Source organism: Magnolia sinica, chromosome 4, assembly GCF_029962835.1.
Source record: "Magnolia sinica isolate HGM2019 chromosome 4, MsV1, whole genome shotgun sequence".
NCBI classification, from domain to species: domain Eukaryota; kingdom Viridiplantae; phylum Streptophyta; class Magnoliopsida; order Magnoliales; family Magnoliaceae; genus Magnolia; species Magnolia sinica.
In genome coordinates, this window is record NC_080576.1 from 15,837,701 (window position 1) to 15,865,395 (window position 27,695).

At 39.9% G+C, this 27,695-nt stretch overlaps 1 protein-coding gene across 1 annotated transcript; it reads right to left on the reverse strand.

Annotated features, from left to right (window-relative positions):
- Nucleotides 1-601: 601 nt before the first annotated feature.
- On the reverse strand, nt 602-27,695 carry LOC131242569 (uncharacterized). The gene is made up of 9 exons (XM_058241288.1): nt 27,484-27,695; nt 10,663-10,753; nt 10,500-10,560; nt 7,292-7,369; nt 6,473-6,546; nt 4,161-4,274; nt 3,948-4,055; nt 1,072-1,110; nt 602-946 (listed from the first exon to the last, which is right to left on the reverse strand). Exons 1-9 carry the CDS (start codon nt 27,564-27,566, stop codon nt 860-862), a joined length of 735 nt encoding a protein of 244 aa, XP_058097271.1. The 5' UTR covers nt 27,567-27,695; the 3' UTR covers nt 602-859.

The following is a 27,695-nucleotide window of genomic DNA, read 5'->3' on the forward strand; positions in this document are numbered from 1 at the left end:
GGGCTCACTATGCTGTCTATGCAATATCACTCCATCCATTAGGCGATAACCGATTACAAAAGATCATCCCAATAAAAGCCTCAGATGGGCCACAACAATGGGAACTATGTTCATTTGTGCCTAAAATCTCTTGAATGTACACAGAACGGTCTGTCTGAGTTTCAGATTAGGCTGATTTCTCCATCTTCCCTCCATCCTGGTAAGTCACAACTGATGAAGGGGTTTGATGAAAGATTAACTAACACCACAGAGGACCTACACACAAAGCTATGGTTTGCGTCCCACCACCATGGTTCCCTGTGGTGTGGCCCACCTGAGTTGTGGATATGGCTGATTTTTTACCGCAGTTCTTATCATCCACAAGCACACCTGATGGACAAGGCAGATGCGAACCCAGGAGTTTTGCTAGCTGCATAAAACAGGTGTTGTAGAGGATTATGGTCCAAACTGGATGGCCCGGATCATGCAACTGATTCATGTCCATTCGATGTAGGACTCAGGAGATTCATAATGACAGTAAAGGATGGGCTCATATGTGGTTGTGGGGCCCACAGACTACTACCAAGCATGTTCTATCTTATCATCCCTAAGCCATCTATACTAAGATTACAAATCCCCAGCCGGGGGTTTCAATTCCATTTTGAGGTTGAGGGTGGCCAACAGCGCCACATTTAACACTGCAGAAAGAATTCAAGACTCAGCATGTCATCCTTTTTTTATCTTCTTTTTTTTTTTTTTTTCGGAAATGGATACAACGGATATTTTGACCATAACAAACCCTGACACCCCCCATTTACTCGATCGGTTAGGTTCTCGATTCAATTGCAATGGGATGCAGATACCCAACTGCCAATGTCTTTCACCCTCGCTTCACCGGCCTCTGAACATAGGACTTGTTGGGATCTTCTGTTTTCAGCTTCGGTGGTCGAATCTCCCCTTTCTTACCCTGAAAGAGCATAAACAAGACCTTGATCACTTCTCCGAAATCACTCATATCACAGTAAAAGAAGAACAAAAAGAAGAAGGAATCAGCTTTTTTTTTCATTTTAAAAACAAACTCATCTGCATCACCTTCTTTCCTGTCTTCATGAAATCTCTCCAGCTAGAAACCTGAGGATGCAACAAAACAAGGCAAATCAGGATCACATTGCCTCTGGCTGCTTCCTACCAAATCTGAAGAGGGGCGGTGCAACTATCATCAGAATGACAGGGACATGTTTTGTTCATGCAGTGTTCCATTTGAGGTATGCTAAAATGCCTGGGGCGAATGTTTGCACAGTACTCTGTTCGCCTTTCAGTTTTTACAAGTGGAGCTCATGGTCCAGTGACCCAAAACATTGATACCATGGTCCTGCTGTGGATGGCCAATGCACCAAAAATCTCCGAGATGGAAAAATCCTAACCTTTAATAGGTGGGCTGTGGGCAAACAAATATACAGTTAAGAAAAGCATACAGCAACAGTTTACATTAGACTGAAAAGGGAAGGGGCTAACATTTTATAGCTAGGATATTTCAATACGAGGGACTTTTAGGTACATGGGCCACACAGGGATGAGGTCCATCATATCATCAGATTTGGATCACTGAGCCATGGGCCCCACTTGTACAAACCAAAAACAAGAAAACAACTCTCCTGAGTATTATAATACCTCTTAATGGAATGGGTAGCCACACCTTAGTGCCTTCTCACAAGTAATGCAAATGAATATGTCACAAAAACACTTATTTCTTTATTTGGAAGCTCTTACATGCAATAACTCAATAGGATCATCACCAACACTTTTTTTCCCTTTTTAAAAAGAAAAAAAAAAAAAAAAAAAACTACAATGATACAATAAGTCAAAATCAGCCATCCTGAGGTAGAACAGATCCATTCTTCTAAAACTACCAGCTATTCTATAAATCAAGATCACATAATCCTGAATATGATAGAACAGTCATGCATAATGGAGTAAGGGATAATGTTGCAGAACTAAAAAGAAATACTCTCATTGTCACGTCTACTACTAGGTAAAATAAGCAGATGGTTCATTTGTTTTGGGCATGTATTATTAACTTCTTCTTCTTCCCTTTTGTGACATGGTTGAGCCTTAGTTAAGTAACCTAAAGTATCCCACTTTAGTCCGTTGTGCTGTCCCATGATTCACAAAGTGACAACACCATGAACAAGTTGACTGAACACCTTTGAAAAGTGAACTAAACCCTCAGCAATTAGGCAACGAAAACTCATCTGTAATGACAAACTAACTACTGATTTAATAAAAGAAAAGGAAGCTCTCTCTGTTGGTGGAATAATTATTCTAACCCAACAATTTCCCAAAAAGCTCTCAAAAATTAAAAAACCCATTTCCACCCTTTTCCCCGTATGACATCAAGTCACAGATCAACAAATCAAACTGTTATCATCGCTTTGCCATTGCAAACATATCCTCCAGTTTGCTTTCGACAGGGTTACAGTGGAGATACCTCGTTTCAACACTTGAGGTCTTGGTATCGATCCCTAGCGGGGGTGGCTAACATGGAGTGTGTGTACTGACATGGGTGTGTACTAACAAGCTAACCCAAAAAAAAAAAAACAAGAAGAAGAAGAAGAAGGGTTACAGTGGAAAAATGTTTGACAGATAAGTACCTTGCTGTCACTCTACATAACCATGAATGAGATTTCGCCTCATGTCTTCTCACTCAATTCTTTCCAAGTAAATGGATCCTTTTCCTCATTTAAGAATCTCTTCTTCCCTACTTCACTCTGCCCCAAAGCATGACTAGGACAAATTCAATTGAATCTTCATGTCTCAATCACCCGAAAGATGATCAAGATAGACAACAACCGCAGATGCGTGATTAGATAGGTAACATAATGATCAAAGTAATAAGAGAGTGAAAATTACTTTAAACCACAAGGGCAGTTTTGTATTTTACTTTTAGTGAGTGTAGCCCTAATAATATAATATAATGAGAAGGAAGAGAGGAGCGCATCACTATCTAAGCTCTCTCTCTCTGTCTCTTTTTTTCTTTTATTCCTTTTTTCTTGCTCGCTTTTTCTTCTTGCTTTGTGAACAAAACCTAAAGTTTTGGAAGTTAAGAGAACAATTGATCCCAACCATGGAAAACCATAAAACTGAGATGCGGTTCAGAATCTGAGTGATTACGCTATATATCTTCCTCCAAGGTTGTACAACAAGATTTCAAGCAGCTTGGGAGTGGGAGTGGGAGTGGGAGAGGGAGAGGGAATGGGACTAAAAAAAGTTCTCAAGAAGCTATAAAATCGTCTACATAAAGTACATGGTAGAACTAACACGAGGATTTAAATAAAAAATTAAACAAGTACAGTAATTGTGTTTATAAATCTCTTTTTCCAAAAATATTTGAGCTTGAAAAGTCAAACTACAAATTGCACAAATTTGTGCAATAATTTTTTTTTTTCTTTTTCAAAACTATGGAGCTGGAAAAGGAACAACTTCTTTGTGCGAAATTGCCTTATACAGCCAAGGAGAATGTTAAGATGAATTGTGCAAGGAGAGATCAAAAGAGGTGATTCGAAGCACATTTGCCAACCTATCACGTGTGAAATCCAGGCAACTCATTAGGTACCCATTATGAACATGCCCGGACCCAAAAATCTGCCCACTCCACTCATCAGATAGGCACATAGTACAAGAAAAATAGATGGTTAGGAAAAAAGTGATCAATGACCTATAATCAGCCTACATGTGTGGCCCAATTGCTGAGTGGCTGATTATTGGGCCAGAGCAGCATGATGGTGAGCAACACCTACGAGAGATTGATCTCGCATGTCTTCCATGCCACGAATCATCTCTTCTTGTGTGAATCACCCACAAGTTACAAGTGCAAACAAATAGAGATGGCACATGCACTAAAACAGTACGGACAACTTGTGTCAGAGAAACATATATAATATAGAAGTTGCAAAGGATGAGGAACAAACCCTCTCCTCTCTCGTTCCTTCCCACTGCTCCTCATGTTCACGCTTCCTTTTCCACATCTCCTTCGTTTCTTCTTCATCCTTCTTCAACCGTCCTTCCTCTTCTGAAATCTATACAGAAAAACAGGGGCAAATAAACATGCAAGCATAAAGTTACCAGCCAGAACCAGTAGAAACTGAGATGAGAAACACAGACTAAATAAGCTTCTAGCATACCCTCATTTGCATTTTCCTCCGACGCCATTCTTGTTCTGTTAAAATCTCTCGCACTTTCAGCTTTAATTGCTGTTGGTACTCTTCTGTTTGCTCATACTGCTGCTCATATTTTCCCTGAATCACAAGGTCCACAAATTAAGTCAGCCATTTGATCCAACCTGAAAGTTTAAAAACATGCAGCTTTCATGCTTTTCATAGAAAATCATTTTAAAAGTTCAGCCCTGAAGATGGAGAAAGCAGAAATCCAAAATATGAAATTTAAGAAACAACAATAGAAGCACAACACTTTAAATTGTGCCCATGTCTTTCTGGAGAATAATTTAGGGCATGCCACCCATGTCTGTTTGGAGGACAATCGAAAGCAACAATAATGTAAAGCCAGGATTTATTTATTTTTCTGAAAGATGTCTAAAATGTTATTTATCAATAAGAAAAACCTGATGACATAAAGCACAAGGTGACCCTCTTGTCACCTCCCAACTAAGGTAGAGATTCAACTAAAAAACATAAACAGAGACCACAAAGAAGGGCCACTAGAACGCTATGTTGGGCTTCCAAATTCTCTACTCCAGTCACTCGCCAAATCATCAAACAACCACCCCTTGAAATGTCATGTCGTGAAAGCCCAATTGATGATCAATGACGAGATCCTCCTAATCAAGACTGCAATAGAGACCAGTAGAGATACAACTAAAAAAACAAATGAAAAACAGAAAAACATAAACAAAAGCCACAAAGAAGGGCCACATGAACGCTATCTTCGGCTTCCAAACTCTCTACTCCAGTCCCCTGCCAAATCATTGAATAACCATGCTTTCAAATGCTGCATTGTGAGAGCCCAATTGATGATCATTGACGAGATCCTCCTAATCAAGACTGCAGTAGAGGCCTCTTTATCATCAAAAATCCTGCCATTCCACTCTCTACAAATCCCCCCAAAATCCCAAGAATACAAGGATCCGAAAGACTTTATTGCAGCCTTTGACTGGTCCATGGAACCATTCACGAATGACCTCCCCAGCTGCTATGCTAAATACCCCATCCATTCTGAAACTTCTCAAAAAATGAGACCACACTTTCTTAGCCACAATACAGTGAATATACAAATGAGCGACACCAGCCCTGCTTAGCACATAATACACTTCTTGGAAGCACAGAATTCAATTCCACTTATGAAGGTTGTCAACCATGAGAATCTTATTGACCATATCCGTCCAAGAAAAAGCTTTGACTCTTGGGGTTGCTAGAGATTTCCAAACAAGAGCGCACAGAAGGGAAGCATTTGGCCTTTTCAAAAATTTCAAGAACACAGATTTCACCGAGAAAGGCCATTTGGGGATCACTTCCCAGACTTCATGTCCTCAACAGACAGATTGAGATGTACCACCATTGGTCTTCTCAGCAATGCCTCAAATAGAGTTTTACAAGAAGTGTTTGTAATTTTTCTTTTCCAGGAGATAGATTTTCTTCTTCTTTCGAAGATTTTTCCAGGTGACTGATTGTCAAAGGTAATTGAACATGTAGTCAAATGGGCATCAAAGGATCATGGACCTTGGAAAATTCCTTTTAATGTCAGAGGGATTAGGGAATTGCATCACCATTATAGGTTAGTTTACGACATGCATTGAGTGAGGAAAACAAGAACACCAACAAATTCACCAAAGCGTAGCTAGTGAATTTCTTTGTGCCAAGTCTACTTTACCTCTTATTTAATGTTTTCTTTTTTGCAATTTTCTTTAGCCTGATTAATAACATTCAACAATTATGAGAGAGAGAGAGCAGAGCAGAGCAGAAAAACGAAGCAAAAGAAGTGCTAAAAGAATGCTCACTTTCATAAGACGATAAAGGTCAGGAGACTCAAGACAAGCATTCTTGTACATATAGATAGACCAGCGAAATGCAAATAAATCACATGACAGCTACACATAGAGGTCTTTGTCCATGAAGATATTCTCACAATTAAATGGTTGTCCAGTCCAACTCTTTCATCTTAATTTTGTGACACTCACAAGTTGAAAATACTTCGACTCTTAGAAGAATTAGTATCGATGTTCATCTTTTAAAACTTATCAATACAGCTAATTCAAGAAACTCAGTGAATTAGATTAAGTTGAGGAGATTAAGAATCAACCTAACCAAGTAGGGACAAAAGTGTCTGCTGATGTCTAAGAAACCTGTCTACTGAAACTCTGAGAACAGATCTAGTAGAAAGAAATGAATCATTTTTTTAACTCGACAGCAGCAATTCATACTTGAACTACGGAAACTGGCCCAAAGATAAACTATTGACTGCATGTGCAACTTCGTATTACCTCGTCAACCAATGATTTTATCTTGGAGGCATTGTCTTTCTTCAACTGTTTCTTCCTCTTTGCTCTGAGTTCCTCTGCAGGATATACACAAAAGAGTCAGTTCTGACATCTGCATGAAGATTTTCCTCCACTTCATGGAAATGGTATGGTCTTAAAGCATTTTAGAAAGGGTGACACTTTTAACTGATATTCTAATCACAATGTTAGCAAATGATAAAGGCAAGTGATGGATTTTCAAACAGAACCATCTAACCTTACTCACAATTAATGCATAGTATTCACTGAAATACAATAAAAAAATTAAACCATAGAAACTGAAGTTTTAAGTATCATCCGAAAAGGAGGAAATAACCTTAGACTAAGACTGATCCATAAAAAAGTTAAAGCCAAGCAACATCTGAACCTACCATGGACCCATTCCAGGATAAAATACTGAACTGCTAAGTTGAATATGATAAAAGGGTTAAAAGAATCAAAGAATTCATAACAATGACATGACACACGAGACAGTGTTCAAGTCTAGGCTAAAAAATATTCAAGTATAGAAACAACAAAAGTAAAAATATCCAATTAGCTAACGAAAGCCCAGAAACTCAAAGAACATATGAAATGTCAAACATGCATCCCAACAAATTATGTGTGGCTGTTTAACCAAAAGTAAAATTTTGTGCGGAAGATCATAAAGAGACCAATTTAGAGGCAAGGACCCCAATGCATGAAGACCACTAGTGCAAGAAATATGGGGAATGATATCTTTCTGAGAAGAATGAAGAGGTAAATTCAGTGGAAGAGAAAACGTATTCAGACTTCACTTCCTACCTTTCGCTGAGTTAACTTGACTGAGAACATATTCTCTTTCTTGTGGATCAAGCAATAGTTGTTGGGCCTTTGCCAATGCTGTTCACAAGTCAATAGTTGATTGTCAATGAATGTTTCAAACAAGGATCAAGAGAACAAAACAAAACCCTTATCATGTAATATCAATTACAACGTATTCATATTTTCCTTGTTTCTCAGAAATGAGAAAACCTCTAATAAGAAAACTAAGAAGAAAAAAACCAAACTATAAAATAAATTAGCATGCACAAACTCCTAACACAAACTTTAGGATCAATGATCAGAGATTACATTAAAAAAAGCAACATTTCAGTTAGCAGGATAATCATGGCACCATGCAAGCTAATGTCCAGTAGTAGAAGCGAGGAAGATGGATATGCTTTTTGTATAGGGATACCAGCAATTACACAAATCAGTTTCAGTAATAGCATAAGAAAAACAATAAACAATCTTGCTCTATAACTTGTACGGTTGTACCTATTGTTATTCAAAGAAGGTTACTTGTGCAGTGGTGCCTATTGTTGTTCAAGGGTTAGAAAGAAATAAACAGAGAGAGTTCTGAGGGAATACGAGGTCATGACAGCTATAGATATCCATATAAATAGCTAAAATTTAGAAGTTCCATGATCTTACACAGTCTATATGTGGAAAGATCAAAGTGTACAAGGAGAACTACAGCCCATCATGTATGGAAAGAATCATCTAGTAGTCACAAAAGACTGAAATAGCATAATATAAAAATAAATAAATAAAAGTGAGTAAAGAAATTTCACCCAAAAAAAAAAGACCATGAGAATCTCGAAAAGTGATGCTTCACAGTATTTGCTATAATGATAACATTGATATTATGTAGGGATGCAACATCTACAGAACTGTTATATGATTATGTACAATGATTAGAAACGTCTACATTATATTGATATTATACTTAATATATTGAAAACTCCACCTTAGCTGGAAATGAAACACCCAACGCCTATCACAAATATAATTCCTCCCAAGTTCTTCATATAAAATATCTCATCCTTTGAAGAAAATACACTGCCTTGATTTCTTCATTCAAAACCTTCTAACAAGGAGATACTTGATCTCTGAGCCTGTTTGGTGCTTGCGAGGATTTTTTATTTTTATTTTTTTTAAAGCCCTGATGATGGACATCCTCTTATGGGGTCTGGCTGGCTGTGATATAACCCACAGCGTCAGCCATTCACACCATTGTTGAGCTCTTTTTTACCGGGTGTCTCAAGGAGAAACAATCTTTAAGATGATTTCTTTTTTTCTTTTCTTTTTTCTTGTCATCATTTTCTAGCTAAGAAATACTCCACCTGGTAGCGATGCACTGGCCAGTTCCGTTTGTGGGTGAAGTATGAGTGTTTATGTCATGAGAGCAGCCGGTTTTCAATTTTTTGTCAAGTATCATGAGAACCATTGTTTCAAGTCTGGATAATTGGCAAAACATGATTCGTAAAGTTGAGTGCACCCAGGCCAAACATACAATGGTAATGATCATTTTCTCACTAGCAGATACATGAATGTGGTTATTATAGCGCATCGGGGGGGTGGGGTGGGTGGGGTTAAAGGAGAGTTAAAGGAGAGACACATGACTGTTTAATTGTCTGAATGCAATATAACATGTAGCAATAAGATATTACGATCTCTAGCTAGTAATTGTTGTTTATTTTTGCTGCTATGAAATATGATCCCTACAAGCAATACAAGTCTAGATTATGATATATATATATATATATATATATATATATATATAGAGAGAGAGAGAGAGAGAGAGAGAGAGAGTCGGGCAAGAGGCTGATGATAGAAAACATATAGTCTGATCAAAAGCTTCATCCATCATACTTAAAAAATAACAGGGAAGATACTTTCTCATCATAACAAGTCCACAGACCCACATGAATTCCACATATAATCTTGATGCAATGCATAACAGTTATGAAGGAAAACTGCCTCTGTTCAACACAGGTAGAGGACTCCTAAAATAGTTGAAAGAAACAGAAGAAGTAAATTCGGAAGTTGAAACAGTGTCCAAATTCCTAATTTGATCTGTCAATTGACTTGATCTCACATGTGCGCCCCACATGAGCACAAGTGTGGGAACCCAAGGTCCCGCACATAATCAATGGTACCAGGACAGTACCACTTTTGCCGACACTACTTGGACATGACACGATGCTTCAAAATTTGTACGACCAAGTGTCACAGATGTCATCAAAAGTGTTGCATGTAGGACAATTTACGTGAGGTGTCCAAACATTTTTCTGCACAAAGATTTCATTTCACCATCCTCAATTTGTTTGTTGTGTAAATTTATTTTGTGAAGCCAAAGATTTCTCACTCTTGGCCCTCGAGCTTGCCTCCTTTCTCTTGTTCCTGAAAATTTCATATAAGGACTTACTCTAGATTTCAGTTCATTTTCCATTACAGGTCCCATGACCAATGTAATGAAAAAGTCCACACTTTGTTATTCTTTTGTTCTTTTGTTTCAGTTCTAATATTTTAATAAAACAATCGATGTTCATAAGAACTACTATTTTTTCAGTTGATTACCCATGTGATTTTTTATGTTTTCATAATTAATTTTTTAGTATAAACAACTAGTAATTTGCTTCTATTCGAACTATATGAATATTCTTTCTAATTTCCTTTGTATATAGTGCTTTCAATTTTATTTAATTTTATTTATTTACTTAAATTATTATTTATTTGTGTACAGAAGTGTCCCCATGCCTAGATTTTTTAAGTTTGTTGTGCCGGACACCGTAGGAAATTTTGGCACTTGGCACCCGTGCCACATGTCTAGGTAACAATCCGCATAGTAGCTTAGTGTTAGTGCTTAATTGCTTTTTTTCCCTTTCAAGCCTTCTAATGACCAAGATACCCCTGCTTAAGTAAAATAACTGAGGATATTTTAGTCTTCTCTTTTGTATCAGGGTTTTATTTCTTTTTTAGAAATTAAATAAGACTCGTTATCTCTACAGTCTCATTATTTTGTTTAAGAAAAAAAGTTTCTTCTCTTTGAGAAAATATCCATCTTTTTGCATGTGTTGCATTGAAGGGCATGGTGCCAATGATCTTAGCTTGTATCTAGATCTTTACATCTTGTCACCTCCCAGTGGTTTCAGTTGAATTACAATTCCTTTTCCAAATATGGTAAAAAAGTGAGAATCCCCAGTACCTCCAAAGGCCTCCTTCGCTTGTGGATGCTTGCATTTGTCTGGGTGAACCAGCAATGATAACTACACAATTCAAGCAACAGAAAATAAGCACATGTATGAATAATGTTTGGAGATGAAAAGGGGGTGAAACATTCAAAACTCGATTACAATCTGTAGAGTTACCTTTCGATATTGCCTCTTCACATCATCTGGTGACGAATCAAATGACAGTTTTAGATGCTCGAAAGGATTTAATTTGAAGCATGAAAGTATCCTGCAATGTACACATTTGTTATTCTAGTGAATAAGCATCCATTGGTAGAGAATAAGGTAGATGTACTTGAATCACATGCATGGCCCAACCACAATGGGGCCCATCACATCTACAGTATGGATCATTGATTCACAAGCCACATTTTCACACACTCAAGAACAGATGATACTACATATCCCAGGGCCCATGGATCAAATAATCCCCCTCCTATATAACCCAAAAATCTTACGCACAATATACAAAACACACTTGTGCATGCCTTGGTAAGACATCTAAGTATTATCAAGATAATCTACATTCTACATATAACACGCATTTTAAATTAGGAACATTAAATGGGAAAGAAAGGCCATGCCTTCGCAACAAAATTTAGGTCACGCCATGGCAAAAAAATCACAATTGGATAATATTCTGCATGCTAATCATTGCATCGTGTATGATAATACCATGCCACACAATTTCCCACCATGTTATTGTGCCCATGTGTATCAATCAAACCACCAACAGATTATTCATTCGAACTTCCCATAATGAGAATGTGCATAACCCTATTCCAGTCTAGTCCAGTATGGAATGAACCCATAATCTGATGATCAAGAATCATTTCTTATTGGACCAAATACTGATCCCCCGATAGAGATGAAAGAAGATGGGTAAGAAATAGGAATAGGAGCAGACATATAAGACTCAGTATCTAATGAATTCAATGGTTACAGCATAAATGAAAGGGGGGATTGCAATGAGATCTCAGCTTCATAAGGAGGGTATGGCTAAATTGGTAGATGCTACAGACTTGATTGGATTGAGGTTGAGTATGGAAACCGACTAAGTTGTAACTTCCAAATTCAGAGAAAGCCTTCCATTCAAAATGGGCAATCCTGAGCCAGATTTGTTATGTCCAGAAATTGCTGAGGATTATGCCAAGAATTGAGAGGGATCGGCCGATTAGTTTTTAGCAACTTTCTAAATTCTATCGGTCTCCAAATATTGTTGGCAACTTTCTTAAATTTCTATCCTTGTCAGTAGTTAGCAATAGTTATCTTTAGGCGTTTCCTAAATTCTTCTTTAGTGGCAGCTTTATTTATTGGACCCTGGATGATAAGAAGAGGGGAATAAAAAATTCTCTCTTCTGGTTTTACACCTAGCTTTTTCCCCTATAAAAGTGGGAAACGTTTTGCACTGCGTTGTTATATTACCTTCTTTTTATCAAAGGCGTAACAACTTGGTATCAAAGACTTCGATCTTACGGAGCAGATGGTGAGCAGCACACGATCGCAAGACGCACATAAGGCCGATGCCAAATTCGACCAACTCAAAGAAAATTCTGAACGCCAGTCACATGCACTAGATTGGATTCGAGAGTTGATCTTGGGGATGAATTCAAAATATGATCACCTCTTCAACACCATGGCAACTGTACAAGAGAAAGTTTTGGCAATTCGGATGAGCGGGGAACAATCAAGCACTAACGAGGAACATCTTGGACCTCGCTCTGATGCAAGCAGTTCCATTCGTACCAGGTATGTATGACTCGATTTCCCTCGATTCGAAGGTGATGATCCAATCGAGTGGATCATTCGGGCCAAGCGATTTTTCAAATACAATCAAACTGAGGAGGAATAGAGGGTGTCGTTAGCCAATTTTCACTTAGAACATGAGGCTTGGCAGTGGTACCAATGGCATAAAAGGTTTAAAGGCACCCTACCATGGGAGTAGTATACAAAAGTAATGTGTATACAGTTTGGTCCAAGCAAGTTCATGGATTTTACGGCATCTCTCCTGAAACTCACACAAACTATGATAGTACAAGAATATCAATCACAATTTGAATGGTTATCTAACCGTGCAAGGGTCACAGATGAAGCATCTCTGGTCAGTTGCTTCATCAAGAGATTAAAACCTGACGCAGGGGAGGACGTGAGGTCGAGCACCGTCTTCCTCAAGAGGATAACTATTCCGAATCCACAGAACTTCTCTGGACTCCTCACAGAGACTTCTCGAATCCACGAGGAAAGAAAGCAGAAAATAGAAATAAATTTTAATAAATTCGAAATTGATTAATGAATGCTTAAAACGAGTTCACAACCCTTTAAATAAGGGTACCAAGCAATGGGAAAGAAATTAGAATCAAACTACAACTCAAACTCCTAGAATCCGCGACTTACTATAAATAGTAAACTTACTATTTATAGACGGTCGTGATGTCTACTAGTGCGCAAGGTTTTCGGCCAAAAATAGTAAGTGTCCTATTTGGCTTCACCAAACCGTTCTCCTAATTATTCTAAGCTCTTTTCACGTTGGGTGCAACTCCTAAAGCCCGACGGATGAAGAGTTATAATCAAACTAAAACTTACTATTTATAGTAAAAACAAAATTAAAACAGGGAAACGACCATCGATTCCGGGCTGCGCAACCCGGCGTAGTTGGGTTGGTTGGCTAAAGTAGCTCGTTCTACCCCAAAATCATATATTTTACGTCAGATAACTCATCCCGGATTGCAAGATACGCCCGATCTAAGGTCCGATGGTCCGGATCACTTCTGTAGTCGACCGGGCCTTTTCTGATCCATCTTGGCCATGAAACTGTCCGCGACCCGCTCTACATCAGTCCCCTCCACTTCAAAAGAACTCGTCCTCGAGTTCTCATCATGCGCTGGTTCATGATACTCGAACAGGTCTGCGACGTTGAAAGTCCGTGAGATTGTCATGTCATCTGGAAGATCAACAACATAAGCGTTGTCATTGATCTTTCGGATGATTGGTACCGGTCCAATCTTTTTATTCTTCAACTTGTTGTAGGTTCCGGTCGGAAATCGTTCTTTGCACAGATGGACCATTACTTGGTCGCCCACCTCGAACACTTTTTGTCGCCGATGCTTGTCCGCCTGCTCCTTGTATTTTTCGTTAGAGGCATGTAGCTTGGTTTGTACCTCCGCATGAATGCCCATGATCTTGTCAGCCATATGTTCCGCTGCAATGCTCATGCCTGGGAGCTTGGGCGGAGGGACCAAGTCTAGTGTGTGGCGAGGTACTCGTCCATAGATAACCTGGAACGGGGATTTCCCTGTCGAGCGGTTCACCATGTTGTTAAATGCAAACTCCGCTTGAGACAATGCCAAATCCCACTGCTTTGGTTTTTCTCCTGAAATACATCGAAGGAGGTTTCCCAACGTGCGATTTACAACCTCAGTTTGACCGTCAGTCTGTGGGTGGTAGGCGCTGCTGAACTGAAGTCGTGTATCAAATCGAGTCCACAAAGTTCGCCAAAAGTGGCTTATGAACTTCGTGTCACGGTCAGAAGTAATAGTCTTGGGAACCCTGTGTAGCCGCACAATTTCTCTAAAGAATAGATTCGCCACGTGTGTTGCATCGAGAGTCTTCTTGCATGGAATAAAGTGCGTCATCTTGGAGAAACGATCTACTACCACGAACACCGAATCCATGCCGCGTTGTGTTCGTGGGAGACCAAGCACGAAGTCCATAGATAAATCCTCCCAAGGGCCGTTAGGCACGGGTAACGGAGTGTAAAGGCCCGTATTATGAGATTGCCCCTTAGAGGTCTGACAAATATAACAACGTTGGACTGCCTTTCCCACATCACGTACCAATTGTGGCCAGTAGTATCGTTCTTCCACAAGAGCTCGTGTCTTGTCTCGCCCAAGGTGTCCACTAAGGCCACCTCCATGTAGCTCTTGGATTATCTGTTCCCTTAGTGAACTGTTTGGAATGCACAGTCGATTTCCCTTGAAAAGAAACCCGTCTTGCATATATAAGTCGCCAGGGTGACCTTCTTGGCATCTGACCCATGCGCCCTTGAAGTCGTCATCATCGGCATATATGTATTTGAGGCGCTCGAACCCGATAACCTCATTACTCATAGTGACTAACAAAGTTGCACGGCGACTCAATGCATCAGCTACTTTGTTCTGTTGCCCTAACTTATGTTTTAGTACGAACGTGAATTCCTGCAAAAATGAGATCCATCTAGCATGCACACGGTTAATGTTAGCTTGACTATTAATGAATTTGAGAGCTTGATGGTCCGTGTAAAGTATGAATTCCCTTTGAATCAAATAATGTCGCCAGTGCCGCAGTACTTGGACCACCGCGTATAACTCGATCTCATATGTAGACCACTTCTTACGTGCATCGCTAAGTTTCTCGCTGTAAAAGGCTACCGGCCTACCTTCTTGAGACAAAACTCCCCCAATTCCGACATATGAGGCATCACATTCGACTTCAAAAAGTTTGTCGAAGTTGGGAAGTACAAGAACCGAGGTCGTGGATAATCTGCGCTTGATTTCGGCAAAGCTCCTGTCGGCTTCGTCAGTCCACTAAAACTGCCCTTTCTTCATGCAATCTGTGATTCGTGACACAATGGTACTGAAATTTTTCACGAACCGACGATAGAATGTCGCCAGTCCATGAAAACTTCGCACTTCGTGAATATTTGTAGGAACCGGCCATTCTCTGATTGCCTTCACCTTTTCCTCATCCACCCGAATGCCCGTGGATGTGACGACAAAACCCAGGAACAATAGGCTATCAATCATGAAGCTGCACTTTTTTAAATTGAGGTACAACTTGTTTTTAGTGAGCACTTGAAGGACCTTCTTGAGGTGTTCCATATGGGTGGTTTTGTCTTGACTATATATCAAAATATCATCGAAGTAAACCACAACGAACCGCCCAATGAAAGGTTTCAGAACTTGGTTCATCAATCTCATAAATGTGCTAGACGCATTCGAAAGACCGAAGGGCATGACCATCCATTCGTATAATCCTTCCTTGGTCTTAAAGGCCGTTTTCCACTCATCACCCGACCGTATTCGAATCTGATGGTAGCCGCTCCTTAGGTCCAATTTAGAGAATATTTTTGCACCCTCTAGCATGTCCAGCATATCGTCCAACCGTGGTATAGGAAACCTGTATTTTATGGTGATTTTGTTGATGGCTCGGCTGTCGACACACAGGCGCCAACTCCCATCTTTCTTTGGAGTTAATAGAGCTGGTACAGCACATGGACTCATGCTCTCTCGAATAAGACCCTTACGGATCAACTCCTCTACTTGTCCCTGCAGAATCTCGCACTCATTCGGACTCATTCGATAATGGGGACGATTAGGTAAACTGGACCCAGGGACCAAGTCGATATGGTGTTGGATATCCCGCATAGGGGGTAACCCATCGGGAAGGTCATCGGGCCAGATTTCTTTGAATTCATGTAGCAGGGGCCTTAGTCTTTCAGGGATGTTGGTAGGCTCGAGTTCTTCCCCTTTTAAAATTAATGCATAAGTCTGTCCTGTTTCCTTTGATTCTTCCACGAAGTCCCGTATGGTTAAGAGAAAACGACCCTCCACTTTAGAAGTTTCAAGTGGTCCCTCTGGATCCATAGGGGCCAATATGGTCTTCCGGCCGTCCTTCATGAAGATATATATATTATCTCGCCCTTTATGAGTGGCGTCACAGTCAGATTGCCAGGGCCGACCGAGTAGTATGTGACATGCTTCCATGTCAACTACATCGCATACTACTTCATCCTTATAATGTTTGTCAATTGAAAAGGATATGGTGCATCGTTCAGTTACCTTTGTTTCGCTGACCTTCTTGATCCAACCGATTGTATATGGAGAAGGATGACGCTCCGTTTTCAATTGTAATTTTTCCACCATAACCTTGGAGACGATGTTCTCGCTGCTCCCACTGTCAATGATCACGTCACAAACCTTTCGATTCACCGTACACCTAGTGCGGAAGATGTTATGTCGCTGTGGATGCACTTCTTTTCTTGGCGTATATAATAGTCACCTCACGACGAGCGACTCGCCGTGATCTTGCTGAATCGAACCTGAATCATCTGCCTCGTCCTCGGTGGTATGCTCCTGTTCTTCAATATCTGGATCTTCATAAGCGTTATCAGCACTACCATCATTGATGGCGAGGTTTGCCACCTTTCGCTGAGGACAAGTATTTGATAGGTGGCCCGGTTGGCCACAACAATAGCAGTTATCGGGCCTTGGCCGAGCATAGGGGTTCGGGATTCTACTTGGACCAGCAGCAGTCGATACGCCCCTTTGGGGTCTAGCTTGCCCGCTTCCCTGATCTCGGTTCTCAAACGTAGGAGGTTGAGTGCGTGCTCCTACGGGGTCCTTCCCCTTAGACTGTGCAGTTCCCTAAGGCAGACCTACCACAGGGATCCTTGCAGTAGGATAGGTTCGTGTGTTAGGACATTCAAGTTGCGCTTCTGCCCGAGTAGCCAATTTGATCGCATCATTCATCGTCCAGACAAACTGCATCTGGACCCGATCCTGGATAGCCATACGCAATCTACCGTTGAATCGGGCGACTTACTGCGATTCAGTCTCGACCAAATCGTTACGCGCTGCCAGGCGGTAAAATTCTTCTGCGTATTCTCTCCCCGACCAACTACCCTGTTGACAATTTTGGTATTGTTGGAATAATACCTGATCGTAATAGCTAGGGAGAAATCGGGCACGTAGTAGCTGCTTTATCCGCTGTCAGGTGCGGATTGGTGCTTTCGTCTGCCTGGTTTGCACGAGTTGCAGTTGTTTCCACCAAGCTGAAGCTCCTCCTTTCAACTTGTAGGCCACAAGCTTGACCTTCTTTGCTTCAGGGATGTCGATATAGTCGAAAAATCGCTCAACTTCATAAAGCCAATCGAGGAAATCCTCAATGTGTAGTTGACCATTGAAGCTAGGAATATCAACCCTCATCTTGAATTCTCGATCCGCTCGATCTACTCGATTGCCGCCATGTTTGGGGTGTTGAAAGATTATGTCGTCGATTTCCTCCTCACTGGAACCACCTTCCTCAGGAATGACCCTTGGATGCACTACCGGTACTATCCTACGATCAGGGCGATTAATTGGGAGTGGAGGATTGCCACCAGGAACACGGAGTTGCCTTAAGTTTTTCACCAAGAGATCCGCTATGCGGTCGATGGAAGCCTGCAGCCCTTGCATGGCTTGCTGATTCTCTCGTTGCGTTACTTCGAAAGCTGCCGCCGTTAAAGGAAAATTCCCTGGAGCACCGCCCATGGGATTGTTGCCCGACCCGTCGTTAAAAGTCATCAATCCGAGGAGAAACCTCGCTTTGATACCAAACTGACGCAGAGGAGGACGTGAGGTCGAGCACCGTCTTCCTCAAGAGGATAACTATTCCGAATCCACGGAACTTCTCTGGACTCCTCACGGAGACTTCTCGAATCCACGAGGAAAGAAAGTAGAAAATAAAAATAAATTCTAATAAATTCGAAATTGATTGATGACTTAATAAAAACGAGTTCACAACCCTTTAAATAAGGGTACCAAGCAATGGGAAAGAAATTAGAATCAAACTACAACTCAAACTCCTAGAATCCGCGACTTACTATAAATAGTAAACTTACTATTTATAGACGGTCGTAATGTCTGCTAGTGCACAAGGTTTTCCACCAAAAATAGTAAGTGTCCTATTTGGCTTCACCAAACCGTTCTCCTAATTATTCTAAGCTCTTTTCACGTTGGGCGCAACTCCTAAAGCCCGACGGATGAAGAGTTATAATCAAACTAAAACTTACTATTTATAGTAAAAACGGAATTAAAACAGGGAAATGACCATCGATCAAGGGGTTTTTCGCAATTCCGGGCTGCGCAACCCGGCGTAGTTGGGTTGGTTGGCTAAAGTAGCTCGTTCTACCCCAAAATCATATATTTTACGTCAGATAACTCATCCCGGATTGCAAGATACGCCCGATCTAAGGTCCGATGGTCCGAATCACTTCTGTAGTCGACCGGGCCTTTTCTGATCCATCTTGGCCATGAAACTGTCCGCAACCCGCTCTACATCAAAACCTAATATCCGCCATATGGTGCAAATGTTCCAACCCAACTCCTTATTGATTGCAACTGATTTGACATGACTGAAAGATGATAAGCTGAGCACTGGCCCTCCGCAACGTCGAGCAGCATTTAGCCACCCACCATTGGTCCCTGTAGTTGCGCAATGCCCAGCTCTACTGCTAGCTGGAACTGGCCCCAAATTCAATGCCCATTAAACAATTCTAACTGGCGGAGATGATGGCCCATAGGGATAAAAGGATTATACTATAATTGTGATGAGTAATTCACACCAGGACACCAATGCAAATGCCAGATGCTATTTATCTTGGATGCAGAAGTAGGTTCAGATGAGCAGCACAATGAAACACCCGAAGAAGATGTGGAGTCGAGAAAAGAAACACCTGAAATATCTATTCACGCCTTGTCTGGCTAGTCGTCTCCTTAGAAGATGCAAGCCAATAGGCTCATTAAAAGGCAACCACTTGCCATCCTCATTGACTCCGGCAGCACACACAATTTTGTCAATCCATAGGTAGCAAAACAGATTGGGTGCCACATGCAAGCTAGTGAACCATTTAGTGTTATGGTTGCTAATGGCGGCAAACTCCCATGCCATGGCAAGTGCGCCAACATGCGGCTCACTATGCAAGGATATCGATTGCATACCAACATGTACACTTTACCTTTGAGAGTTTGTGACATTGTTTTAGGTGCCTAGTGGTTGAGGACGCTTAGTTCAATCCTTTGGGATTTTGCAGAGCCCAAGATGCAATTCTCCAGCAGCAGGCACAGCTTTACTCTCAAAGGGGAGCAAAATGGAACCAACAAAGTTGTCACATCCCAACAGATGGAATGACTAAACAACAAAGGGACATCAGGAGTCATTGCACAGATTTGTCGCGTTGCAATGATCCAGACAACAGAACAGATACCACGCACCCAACAGCCGCTCCTACTCGAGTTTTCTGACTTGTTGCAGGAGCCATCTGAACTTCCACCTGAACAAACTCATGACCATCGAATGCCACTACATCCCGGTCAACCACCTACTAATGTAAAGCCGTACCATTACCCACATTTCCAAAAGGCAGAAATCAAGTGAATCACATAAGAGATGTTGGATTCGGGGATTAATAATTATATGATCCAGTGTAAGCCCATATTCCTTGCCCGTGCTATTAGTGCGAAAGAAAGACACTTCTTGGAGGATGTGTGTCGATTACCAAGCACTAAACAAGATCACAGTGAAAGATATATTCCCCATTCCAGTCACCGACAAACTTCTGGACAAGCTTCACGAAGCTCAATACTTCTCAAAATTGAATTTTCGATCGGGATACTATCAAATTCAGGCAATGTTTTAAATATCGTCATCGTGTAATGTATCGCACCCTTGGGATATGGATACATATCGGTTATTGCATGGGATATATCGGTTGTATCGCGTAATTTATTGTTAATGTTGGGAAACATGGGAACATTGGGAAATTGGTCGAATTTTTCAATGAAACTTCAGGAATAATTGAAAAAGACACGAATACACACTTAGAAATCAAAACATTATAATAATAATTTTAAAAAAAAGTGCACATAATAGGGATTTTAATTTTGTGTTTGGATACAAAGATTGCAACTGATTTGCAAGAAAGTGAGAAATTTAGATTTTTCTCAATTTTCCGTAACTTAACCCATCTCCCCCCAAATCTCGAAATCGAAGTTCCAATGATTTTTTATGGAAAACATGATTAATTATAGATTTGTAACCATTTGACATTTGGTTTAATGTGATTTACAACAAAAACATGGATCAAAAATTGAAAATGCTCACCAGATCGAATAGGTGAGATATATTGACACTACCTGTGCATTTTGTATCGCACAGGTGGGATACAAGATATATCGGCTGATATCATCGATATTTAAAACACTCGATTTAGGTACATCTAGCCAATATTCCCAAAACAGCTTTCAATACCCACAAAGGCCACTATTATGAACTTTTGGTGATGCCCTTTGGTTTATATAACACACCCTCAACGTTTTAAAGTCTCATGAATGAGGTACTTTGCCCATATCATCGCAAATTTATCTTAGTTTTTTTTTTTTTTTTTCATATGACATTTTTGTGTAAAGACCTCATTTAGTAACGCACGTGGATCATGTGAAGATAGCATTGGAAACTCTTCAACAACATAAATTGTACGTCAAAAATCTAAATGGCATTTTGGGCAAATCGAGTAAGAATATCTAGGCCACATCATCGCACATAGCGGAATTGCGGCTTATCCCCATAAAATCACAAGCATGGTCGAGTGGCCACACCTTGCCAATGCTAAGGGATTGCGCGATTTTCTTAGACTTACCAGGTTTTATCGCAAATTCATGAGAAATTATGGCCGCATTAGTGCTCCTCTTACTGCTCTCCTTAGGAAAGAAGGATTTCATTGGAACGTTAATGCCAATGTTTTTCGTATCGTTGTTATCACCTAATGTATTGCACCCTTGGGATACGGATACATATCAGTTATCACACGAGATGTATCGGTTATATAGTGTAATTTATCGTTGTTGATGGGAAACATGGGAAATTTGGTCAAATTTTTTAATGAAACTTCAAGGACCATTAAAAAAGACACCAATACACATTTAGAAATCAAAAAATCATTAAACAAAAACAAACAAAAAAAACTAGTACACATAATAGGTTTCCTTTGCCTAGGATCCTAATCTATGCGTTGTGACCACTGTTTGACTAAACTGATTCAATTATATTCAAAGTCAATTAATAAAATTTATAAATGCTACCTTTCAAACAAAAATTATAAATGCAAGAAAACATGTATGGAAACACAAGCATTACATTAAAAAGAGGGGCGGGAAAGTAGCAAATTAGAAATATACCTGTGCATTTGAAAGAAAAAAAATCAACATTTTTTAATTATTTTTAGTTAAAAATTAATTTTTTTCCCCGAAAAATTCCCAAATTGCCAAGGATGTGTAGATCAGGTTGTATACATGTTTGATTTTGTGTTTGGCCACTAAGATTGCAACCAATTTGGGAAAATTTTAGAAATTTTGATTTTTTTTTCAAATTTTTCGCAACTCAGCCCATCTCCACCAAATCTCGAAATCGAAGCTCCAAATCCGTTATTTTTCATGCAAAACATGAAAAATCATGAATTTCTTACCATTTAACACTATTTACAACATATAAATAAATTTTTTTTTAAAAATGAATCAAAACTAAAAAATACGCATCTTTTAGAATCCAGTCCTAAGAAGCTTCCAATCCTGATTTCGGAGAAATTTCGAAGATTTTTTCTTCCAACAAACTATAGTGAACTAGTCAAAATCACCTAACAATGTACTAGGAAGGGTTTTTTTTTTTTTTTTTTTACAAAAAACAAATTTTATGAATTTTTTAGGATTTTCCAAAATAGTGTCAATTTCCTTTATCCCTTCGATATCACATTCGGTATCAATATATCACACGATAAATTGAGAATTTATAAAGGGGAGTGTGGATCTATCGTGGTTATCGCAATATCATGATATCCACAATATATCGCTATATCATGCAATATATTGCACGATACCATGAAAAATGGATATTAAAGTTGGGTTTCGTATCGGCTAGTTGGGATGACCGATATATCATGATTCATGAGATATATCAATGATATCACAAGATACTGAAAATACTGGCTGACCATTGAAAAGGCTTTCGAGGAGCTCAAGATTGTCATGACCACTACGCCCATCCTTGCCTTGTTTGACTTCACCCGCATGTTTGTCGTTGATTGCGACACTTCGAGTACAAAGATAGGGGTGGTTTTTACTCAAGAAAATAGGCCCATTGCATTTACAAGCAAGGGTTTAGCAAACAAAAATTTAGCTTTCTCAACGTATAAGAAAGAGATGCTCACCATAGTCCACACGGTGACCAAATGGTGCCCCTATCTCCTCAGTAGTCACTTCAAGGTTCGCACCGATCACAGCAGCCTTAAATATCTCATGAAGCAATGGATTATGACTACGATGCAGCAAAAATGGATACCTAAGCTGCTGGGGTATGATTACAAGATCATTTACCAGAAGGGATATGAGAATACCCCATCCAACGCCTTGTCTCGACGGGGTTCGAGAATCATGGCAAGAGTATGGCAATCTCACACGATCAAAGTCCATGGCTTGACAAGGTTAAAAAACTCAGTGGGCTGAGGATGGCAATCTACGCTCACTGATCAAAGAACTACAAAAGGAACCATCTGTCTACCCCAACTACACTTACCATAATGAGAAATTACACTACAAAGCTCGTCTGGTTATTGCTCCTACTTCATCCCTCATGACAGAGGCTATGTCTGAAGTTCACGGCTCACCATTAGTAGGCCATTTGGGATCACTTAAAACCTGTAAAAGGGCCACACGATTCTTTTCATGGAAAGGGATAAAGAAGGATATTGAGCGATTTGTGGAGGAATGTGAGATATGTCAACGTCACAAGGGAGAACTAGTAACATCCCCTAGTACCCTGCAATCCTTACCCCTGCCTGATAGGATATGGAGTATGGACAGACATATCCATAGATTTTATTGATGGGCTGACCCCTTCTCAAGGTAAAATCAACATCTTTGTGATTGTCGATCGAACAACAAACGGGGCTCATTTTGCCCCACTCAATCATCCATACACCGTCTTATCAGTAGCTCAAGCATTTATGGATAATATATTTAAAATTTACAAGATGCTTCAGTTCATCGTGAGCGATAGAGACACAGTCTTTACTTCAAATTTTTGGACGAAGCTGTTTCGTCTATAAGGAACCCAGCTAAAGATGAGTTCTTATGATCCTCAAACTGATGGGCAAACTGAAATTGTGAACAAGTGTTTAGGGACATATTTAAGGTATTTTTGCAGTGATAAACTAAAGTAATGGGTATGTTGGTTATCACTAGCAGAATGGTAATTAATACACCATATCATTTCTCCACTAAAATGTCTCCATATGAAGCCACATTTGGCCAATCGCCTCCGTCTTTAGGTTATTATGCATCAGGTTCTACAAACGTGGCTTCAATTGATGAGTCAAAGTTCCATTATACGCATTCATCAAGGAGAACTTACAAGAAGCTCAAATTTTCATGAAGCAAATCGTGGATCAGCATCGCACCAAAAGAGAATTTCAATTGGGAGATTAGTATACTTATGCCTCCTTCCATACCGTCAAACATTTGTGGCAATGCGAAGTTCAATGAAATTATGACCACGTTTTTATGGGCCATTCATGTGAGACACGTGTTGGAGTTGTAGCCTGTGGCTATAACCTTCAATTACATGAGGGCTCACGAATACATCCCGTATTCCATGTGTCATTGATGCAATGGCCCCACATCCAGCACGTGCATGCTCCACACGTGTGCACAAGAAAAAGGCTCACTTTCCCTTTTTATCCTATCTCTAATTTCCTTTTCTTTCGTATCTATATATGTCTCCCAGTCGTTAGATGAGCTAGTGGATACAATGTTGCGTGTGTGAGTGATTCAGGGTTCAATCCCTAGTAGTGTTACCTTTCAAAAAAAAATCTATATATTAGGAAATAAGCAATCTTTTTTTAAGGTAAAGAATTTTATTTGGCCCATCTCTAATTTCCTTTCTTTCATATCTATATATTAGGAAATAAGTAATCTTTGATTTTTCTTATTTAAGTACTTTCTTATTTAAGTGCTTTCTTATTTAAAAAACTTTCTCATATGCCCTTATTTATGCGCCTTTTTATTTTACATATCTTTGCTAGCTAGAAATCCTATTTTTAAATTCCATAAATTTTATTGAAGATTGTAAGCACTCATTATAAATAAGACTTAGACCTATGGAATAAGACACGGTTAAATGATATTTTCTTGAGCAAATTCTCTTGTTTCTCTATGGTAGTTGTTGAAAGGGGATGAAATGATCTCTAGTATAAGACTAGAGGACAGATAATCTTGCATTCTTTTCTCTTTTGTGGTTCAAACTTCGATGCAGTACGTTGAATCTTATTGCAATTAGTTTCTTCTTTGATCTAGTTACATTAAATTGGTATCAGAGCAAGTTCTGCTCTTGGGAACTTTGCTTTCACTTTTCTCATCCCCATCTTCTTTTCATATTTTTGACCCAACATTCATTCCAAACCTACCATCAATTCCCTAAACCAACTTATTAATTCAGCGACTCCACCACAGACCATATATAATCTCCATCCCACCTAAACCATCACCTTACCTCCGTCCCAATTTCCACTAGTAAATAGCCCATACTCTATCATGCACTCAACCTTCCCAAAACCTTTTTCATTCCTCCAAAAAAAAAAAAAAAAAAAAAAAAAAAAAACCCTGTTGCAGACTTTTGCATAAACCTGTTATTATATGAGCACTAGAAGAGGGAAGACTTACAATCGTGGTATGGCTACAAAGCCTCAAGATAGGATTGTCTCAACCTTGCAACAAGTGGTCGATTTGATCACGAAACGGTTGAATATATGGAGACTCGTTTCAGAGCCAGAATAGATACTCTAGAAGGATGGGTTACTGTTCTTGAAGAAGCAAGAAATAGAACAAATACAAACCATCAAGCATCTTTGAATGGCCTTGAGGGAGATTTGGCCTACTCCCACAAACATTTGTGAAGTTCGCAGTTTTCACGAGCTAGCGACGTTTTATCGAAGGTTTATTCGGAACTTTAATTCCACCGTGGCATCCATTACTAAATGTATGAAGGCCAGCCCCTTTGAGGGGACCAAAGCAACGACGTAGGCATTTCACGAAATCAAGCAAAAAAAGACAGGAGCTCCAATTATTAGGCTTCCTAATTTTGAAAAGGTGTTCGAAGTTGCCTGTGTCGCATCTTGCATAAGCATAGGAGGTGTCCTCAGCCAAGAAGGTCATCTGATGGCCTTCTTCAGTGAAAAACTTAATGAGGGTACAAAAAAAGTATTCTACAAACGATGTGGAGTATTATGCTATTGTACAAGCTTTAAAACATTGCCATCACTACCTCATTCATTGGGAGTATGTGCTCACTCTATTCTAATCATGAGGCATTGCATTATTTAAATTCTCAAAAGAAGTCGAGTGCAAGGCATGCTAAGTGGAGTGCTTAAATTCCAAAGTTAACATTCAACCTAAAACATCGCATCGGCATCAAAAATAAGGTAACAGACACCCTCAACCGAAAATCACATTTATTGTCTACCTTATTAGTTTTTGTGGTTGGGTTCAAGGAAGTTAAAAGAGACTATGTAGCATATAATGATTTTTGAAAGGTATTTTCAACACTCATTACCCACACAAGTACTGAGTACCCGCAATTCAACCTGCACGATGGGTATTTACTATATGATATGAGGTTGTGTCTGCTTAAAAGTTTCTTGCAACAGCTTGTTATACAAAAACTTCACTCAGGTGGCCTCGGTGGTCACTTTGATATCAACAAAACAATGGTCGTGGTCAAGGAAAGCTTCTATGGGCTGGGTTTGAAGAAAGATGTCAAAATTATTGTTCATCAATGTCGAGTATACCCACTAGGTAAAGGTAGCAAGCAAAATACCTGTCTTTATACTCTACCTGTGCCAAATGCTCCATGGGAAGACATCAGAATGGATATCATCCTGAGATTGCGTAAGACTCAACGTAGCTATGACTTTATTTACATTGTGGTTGACAGGTTCTGCCCATTTCACTCCTTGTAAGAAGACATCAGACACCCTACGCATCACTAATGTTTTCTTTAAAGACATGGTTCGTCTACATGGTGTTCCTTAAAAAAAATTGTATTTGATTGTGAAGTTAAATTTATGAGCTACTTCTGGCACACCTTGTGGTCTAAGACAGGAACTAAATTAAAGTTCTCAAGTGCTTACCAGGCACGCTGAAGTCATCAACCGTAGTCATGGAAATCTACTTCAATGTCCGGTTGGTGATCCTATCAATTCATGGGACATCATGTTACCACAGGTTGAGTTTGCTTATAACAGTTCCGTGAACCGCACTATGGGACTCTCCTTTCGAAATTACGATGGGTATGCGACCTCAACAACATATCAATTTAGTCCCACTTCCTATCGTGGCTCGATCAAGCCAGGACTCCGAAGCTTTGCACAGCATATTAAGAATATACATGAGGAAGTTAGGCAAAAGATCACCCTTAATAATGAAAATTAAGGAGGACATGTATATGTTCGATGACATTTTGCACAATTTCAAGAAGGAGATAGAGATAGTACGGCTCAAGCCTGAGAGGTTTTCAGCGACTCGAGTAGTTGTGTAATCCATCGTATAAACAGATATTAGATAGGATTCATCTAACGGACTATAAAAAAAGAAGAAATGCACACTGTCAACCAGCGTATAAGTTTCAATTTGACATGGGAGCTCAACACCCAGGCCATCCAATTTAGATTAGCCCCACCATGAGGACCACCTTGTGGAAAAAAATCTAAGCAATCTACCCTTTAAGTGGGCCACACCCTGGAAATCAACGGATAAGTGATGATATAATAAAGAAGTACAGGTGTGCCATCAAGCTGATTTTTGCACGAGGTGATCCTGGCAGTGGGGCCAACGTTTCAGACAGGTTGGTTGTTGCAGGCACATGATACAATGGAAATTATCCCTTGTTTGGACGACGAATTAATATAGATGGTACTAAATTTTAATTCTGGTTTTATCTACACCGCAAATATAAGGAATCAAGAACTCAGGCGTTCCGAATGAGATTCGGAACTGGAATTAGGAAGAATTGGAATACATGATGGTATGATGTGCTGAGAATCCGTTAAATGAGAAGAAGAAAATGTATGGATGGATGATACATGTACGCAGAGGTTGAGAGAAAGATGGGGTGAATGACCTTACGACCTCGTTATCCCTCTCGACTTCGCTGACTTCCGCGAAGAAGCTCTTGAGAAGGAGATCGTCTTCCGTTTCGCCCATTCTCCTTCCCTAAGCCCCACCCTCTCTTCCTCAATTTCTCAAATTGGAACTGCTAGGGCGATTCGTGCACAAAGGTGAGAACGCGCCACACGGGTGCGAGGTAGGATCCTTCTTCGCGGCTGATAAATA